The 6480-nt window shown below is 45.2% G+C and overlaps 1 protein-coding gene across 5 annotated transcripts in view; it reads left to right on the top strand.

Annotated features, from left to right (window-relative positions):
- The first annotated feature begins 2100 nt into the window (after positions 1-2100).
- morn3 (MORN repeat containing 3) overlaps positions 2101-6480 on the top strand; it is a 64764-nt gene continuing 60384 nt past the window's right edge. For 3 of the 5 annotated variants that reach the window (XR_015072319.1, XM_085961627.1, XM_085961628.1), the window contains exon 1: positions 2102-2658. Coding sequence is in view for 4 of the 5 variants with exons in the window: in XM_085961627.1 (XP_085817753.1) it covers positions 2514-2658 (145 nt within the window). In the remaining variant the exon portion in view is untranslated. Of the gene's footprint in view, positions 2659-6480 lie in introns of all 5 variants that reach the window. The other 2 variants (XM_085961626.1, XM_085961625.1) reach the window with 1 other exon arrangement.

Below are 6480 nucleotides of genomic sequence, written 5' to 3'. Positions count from 1 at the left end.
TCAAGGCCTTACAGATGGTGCAGAGGAGATTTACTCGAATGGTACCAGGGATGAAGGACTTCAGTTATGTGGAGAGAGTAGAGAAACTGGGGTTGTTCTCCTTCGAGAAGAGAAAGCTAAGGGGAGATTTGATAGAGGTGTTCAAAGTCATGAAGGGTTTTGATAGAGGAGCTAAGGAGAACCTGTTTCCAGTGGCAGAAGGGTCGGTAACCGGTGGATACAGATTTAAGGTAATTGGCTAAAGAACCAGAGGTGACATGAGGAAAAATGTTTTTACACAGTGTGTTTTTATGACCTGGAATGCACTGCCTGAAAGGGTGGTGGAAGCAGACTCAATAATAACTTTCAAAAGTGAATTGGATAAATACTTGAAGGGGAAACATTTACAGTGCTATGGGGAAAGAGCAGAGGAGTGGGACTAATTGTATCGCTCTTTCAAAGAGCTGGCACAGGCACATGATGGACCTTATGGCCTCCTTCTGTGCTGTATCATTCTATGATTCTATATTCCATTTAAGGCCTTCTAATTTCTCTTTTCACCTTCCCACCATACTATCATAATTGCTTGTGATTATCTTTAATATTGTTGACCCTAATTTTATCATGTGATTCCCATTTAAGTTTGTTTAGTTTTAATCTATTTATCCTTGATGCATCCATTTTTCCTTTATAAAAAAGACTTGCATTTATATAGCACCTTTCACGACCACTGGACATCTCAAAGCACTTTACAGCCAATGAAATACTTCTGAAGTGGAGTCACTGTTGTAATGTAGGAAACGCGGCAGCCAATTTGCACACAGCAAGCTCCCACAAACAGCAATGTGATAATGACCAGATAATCTGTTTTTGTTATGTTGGTTGAGGGATAACTATTGGCCAGGGGATAACTCTCCTGCTCTTCTTTGAAATAGTGCCATGGGATCTTTTACATCCACCTGAGAGAGCAGATGGGGCCTCAGTTTAACATCTCATCTGAAAGACAGCACCTGACAGTGCAGCACTCCCTCAGCACTGCACTGGAGTGTCAGCTTAGCTTTATGTGCTCAAATCCCTGGAGTGGGACTAGAACCCACAACTTTCTGACTCAGAGGCAAGTGTGCTACCCACTGAGCCACGGCTGACTGGCAGGAATATATTTATTTTGTACTCTATTAATCTCATTCAAAGATTTCCCACCGATCTGTCAACCTGTTTGCTAACTTTTCTACCTAGTTAATTTGGGCCAGATCCCTTCTTACCTCACTGAACTTTGCCTTTTTCTAGTCCAGCACCCTTATCTTTGAATCTTCATTATTATTATCCTTTTCTATTCTTGGGGTGAACCCAACTATGTTGTAGTCGCTATTTTCCAATTGTTCTCCTAATCTAATTTCAGTTAATTTCTCAACTTTATTTCCCAACAATAAATAAAGCAATGCTTCTTTTTGTGTTGGACTAGAAACCAGGAAGCAGTCCTGGTTACATTCAAAAAAAAGTGTTCCCCATTTTAACCACATTCATTACCTCTATTCCAGTTTATCTTGGGATCGTTTTATTTAGCTACATTTACCCACTTGCCCTCTAAACTATCTCCTCCTGATATACTCAGAGCCACCGAAGTCAAGAAGTAAATTTCAATGAGATTAATGGGAAACGGTAGTGTAAACCGTAACACAGTCCACAAAAAAAACGTTCAGCTACTTGGTGCTCAGATCATAAACTTTGAGTGATCTCTTGTAGTGAAAATTGTTCAACTCCCCACAGCTTTAAATGTATCATTTTGGAACTTTTTATTTTAAAGAGATTAGATTTGGGACGCTTCCGCGCCTAAAAGTGAATGTCCAGTAATGCACATTAATTGAAAGAGAGATCTACCTGTAGGCTGGGGACCGCTTTCAGGTCAGCTCCTGAGGGCGGGGCGGGCTGACGAGGAGCTGACGTCACCCATCAAACAATTTCCTTTTTTTTTGTTAATCGTTATTCTTTTTACAAAAGAAGTTTGGTCTTACAATATTTCCTTTTTTTTCTTCTTTTACCCGGATTTTAGTTTCAAATTAACAAAAAAGGCGCATCAGGACTTATAAGGCCCCGCCCACACGGCCCACTTCAGTTGCTATGGTAACGCGCCGTACACTATAGTACCGCAAGAGCGTCAGTGACTGCGGGGATTGTTGGTAAACATCCTACTGCATTGCTAGCTAAACTTCACTTGGAGCTGAAATGCATTGCTGACAATTTTCTGATACCTGCTCCCGAAGTTTTCGCTTGTGAAATAAACTTGAATAAACTTGCCTGTGAAGCGCATTGGAAGAGAAATAATTAGGAAGAAGGGTCCAACCCGAAACGTCGACTCAAATTTCTCTCCACGGATGTTGCCTGACCTGTGAGTTTTTCCAGCATTTTCTGTTGTTATTTTTAATTAGCCGAACTGGTTGCCTCGACATCCCACTCGTTTACTGTTTGCTCTCTCGGGAGTGCGTGTAACCTGCATTCTTGTCATAAGCATCTCTTTCCAAGCCCACCGGTGTAAAATGCCATTTTTGAGACCTCGGAAGCCAAAAGAAAATCGTTGGAAAGACTGGGATCGAGATGCGCAGAAAAACGGATTAAAAAGCACCGTCTACTCAGTGAGCGGGGATGAATATACGGGAGAGTGGCGGGATAATAAGAAACATGGTAAGTGCAATACTGTGTCCCCCCCCCCACCATATACAGTGCATTATATTGCAAAATATCATTTAAAAAATAATGTGAAAAGCATTCGCGGTGATAGACTTTAAACGGGACCTGCTTGTATTTTATCTACTGTAGTGCCCTTAATATAAAAATCGCGCAGCAGCGTTTCGTAAATAAGCGTAATGAAAACAGACAAAGCCAGGAGGAAGAGTTTAGGAGAGGTAACCGAGAGCAAAAATGAAGAGACTAACTTTTGGGAAGAATTTGAAAGGCGGAGAGCCTGAAGCACCACAGCAGAGCCCGAGCAGCAACCGGAGCACGGAGCCTGAAGCCGGAGAAAGGCCCGAGGAGCCGGGCCGAGCGAGGCACCGAAGAGAAGAGCGAGCAGCAACCGGAGCAGACCCAGACCGGGAGGAGCGGCCCGAGCCAGTCAAAGAGGCGAGTGGAGAGGTAGGGGTACTGGGCCGGGACTGTCGGGCCCGGAGAGCGAGCAAGCCCGGGGCCTGAAACCCGAGAAACTCCGGGGCCGGAGAAACTCGGACAAACACCGGGCCGGGACTGCACAGCCGAGCCGAGAGGCTGGGACCAGGGCAGAAAACAGCCTGGTGAGTCAAAAAACCCGGGGGCCTGAGACCGACGCGAGGAGATCCGCCCGGGGCGCGGAGAGTGAACGAGTCCGAGGCACGGAGAGTCTGGGGCACGGAGAGAGAGCGAGTCCGAGGCCCGGAGAGCGAGTGAGAGAGTCGGAAGAGGAAAACCCCGGGTCCGGGGGAAAAAAGTTTTACCTAATTCTACCTAAGTTTAATTTTATTTAAGTTTAGTTCGAGGGGAAAAAAAAAGAACAACAAACCCGCGAGAAAAAGGAATAGAAACCCGAGAGAAACGGTAAACAACCCGAACCAGGAGCCTGTGTGAGAGAGAGAGAGAAACTTTTAAGAGCAGCTATATCAAAGATGTACCCCTGAAAAAAACTCAATTTTGGACCTAAAAGTGGGATAAGGTGGAACACGACACAAAAAAGAGAAAAAGTTATCTATCTACGACAAAAACAAACGACTACAATGACACCGAGCAGGGAAATGAAATATCCTGAGCAATGCACACGTAATAAGGCAAAGGATAAATACAAGGACATAACACTAAAAAATAACCCAGAGGTCCTCTGCGTTGACTATACCACACACAAAGGGAAAAAGATGAAGAACAACCTCATATTCTACACCGACTCCGTTCCCTCATGGAAGGAGACTTTACAAAAATACTACGCACACGTCTCCAGTGAAGGTATTGGCCAGGGAGGCAGACTGAAAATATGTAAAGATGGAAATCTAGATAAAGATGACCCCCTGCTAACCATAAGCTACTACAACAAAAAAGGAAAGATCATGATACAGGGGAATGTAGAAAATCTGGACTCCTTTTGAAAAGGAATTCCCCCAGTTGAAAACTAAGGCAGACACAGAGGACCAATGGACAGGAGGCAAAAGAGAGTCGAACAGAGGATGATGAGAGCCAAGCGGAGGAAGAAGAGAGACCAGCAGAGGCAAACACCTCCCTGACCATCTCCACCCCCCCCCCCCCCCCACACCTCTCAACGCAAACAAACTGCTGAAGGAGAATCTGTCCAAACTAGAACTCGATTTCAACGAATAGAGAAACACAGGCCAAGAATTTGAAGGAGGAACTCAAACAGCTGAAAACGGAAAACGAGTCCACCATCCACGAGTTGAGAAAGATCGTAGAGGAGCAAAGAAATGAGATCAAAGAACTCCGTACTCATCTAAACAAAACGACGGAGGCCGTAGAAAGGCAGAAATTTGAACTCAGCAGGCAACACAAACCTCTTACGGTCCAAAAACTTGATGACACAAAAACAACACACACAGGGACACATAACCCGTCGGATGCCCCCCCCCCCCCACACGAGGATGTCACACCCACACCTTGCGACAACACACCAAAGGCCCCAAACCCTGCTCCTGCCACACAGCCTATCCCAGAAACCCAGCCCTCAGACGAGTCCTGCCCAGACTACTGCTACCCAGTCTGAAAAGCCAGCCCCTCAGGCGGTCCTGCTGACCGACTCCAACGGAAAGTTTTTGGACCCCCAGAGGATGTTCCCAGGTCATCAAGTCCTGAAAAAATGGTGCAGCAACACAGGCCATGCAATGAAGATCCTGAACAAAGAATCCCTTGGAAGCCCCAAATGGCTTGTGATCCACACAGGCACAAACGACCTACGCACCCTACGGGAAAACACTGCTAGGGCGGTGAGCAGGATGGCGGAAAAGGCCAGCAGGGAATTCCCCGAGGCGCGGATCGTGATCTCCACACTACTGCCCAGAAAGGACACCCCAGCCTATATAATCCACAACACCAACGGGGAGATCGACACGAGAGGTACTGCCCTCCCCAACGTCTACCTGGCCCATCACCCAAACATCAACACAAGGGACCTCTATGACGAAATACATCTACTCAAACAGCGGATGTGGGTCTTCGCAAAAAACCTCAAACACTGCCAAAAGACGCAGCCCTCCCACCCCCTCTACCATTGGGAGGCTTAACCCAAACAGGACCACCAATGTCCCCCACCCCCCCCCCCTATACAAAACCAACAACAGAACCGTGCTTTTGTACCTGACCCCAGACCCCCCTCTAGACCACAGACTGTAGACCAAGAACTGAGAAAGATCATGACGATGATGAGCACCCTGATAGAAAGCTGGAGAGGAATGCACTAAATTATTAATATTGTTATTTTATCATTATCATTATTATTTTATCATTACTATTATTAGATAGCAGTATGTGCATGCCTCATGAAATTTATACTAAATCATAATTTAGCATTATAGAAACTAGTGTTTTCACACTCATCCCACAAAATAGGTCCATTTTATTTCGTTTTTTGAACTATATAAATGCGTTCTTTCCACATAAGCTGCTGGAATATCCAGGGTCTCCGCTCCTCAACTTTTGGGATGAAGAGTACAGACGCTGAATTCCTAAAAGCTATAAAAGACATTGATATAATTGTGTTAACAGAAACATGGTGCCAAAAGGACGTGCCCACCCACTGTCCTCCAATGTACCATGAAATCATTGTGCCCTCAGTAAAGAACACTAAGACACGCAAGGGCAGAACCTCTGGGGGAATCTTGGTGTGGTATAAAGGAGAACTGGACAAACACATCTCACCGATAAAACAGGGAAAATCACATGTATGGCTAAAATTAGATAAAAATATAGGAATAGCAAAAGATGTTTACTTTTGTGCGATCTACATACCTCCAATAGAATCGCCATATTTTGAAGAGGAGTTATTTGATACTCTCCACATGGAAATCAGCCATTTCCAGGCCCAAGGAAAGGTGCTACTATGTGGGGACCTAAATGCAAGGACCGGATGTGAACCTGACTTTATAGACCCACAGGGCAACAACCATGTGTTTGGCCAGACCCCTTTATATGTCACACCAGCCATCGCAAATCGGAACAACCTTGATTGTGAAATAAATAAAAGCGGTAGGGAGGTAGTGCAACTCTGCTGAGCCTTAGGACTGTACATAGTTAACGGTAGGTTCAGAGGGGACTCCTTAGGGAGACTCTCATATTCCTCAACTCTTGGGTCTAGTGTGGTGGATTATACAACCACTGACCTGGACCCCTACGATATCAACGCATTCACTGTCAGGCAGCAATCCCCCCTCTCAGACCATAACCAAATAAATGTGTACCTTAAACTTTCTCCCCAAACTACAGACACAAAAAAGGAACCCAGTAAGCTCCATAAAATAAACCAGACATACAGATGGGCCC

The sequence above is a fragment of the Somniosus microcephalus genome, chromosome 19, assembly GCF_052327205.1.
Source record: "Somniosus microcephalus isolate GS21.2 chromosome 19, FLI_Smic_1.0, whole genome shotgun sequence".
NCBI lineage: Eukaryota > Metazoa > Chordata > Chondrichthyes > Squaliformes > Somniosidae > Somniosus > Somniosus microcephalus.
The sequence above is the reverse complement of the archived record's forward strand: the minus strand, read 5'-3'. Positions and strand labels throughout refer to the sequence as shown.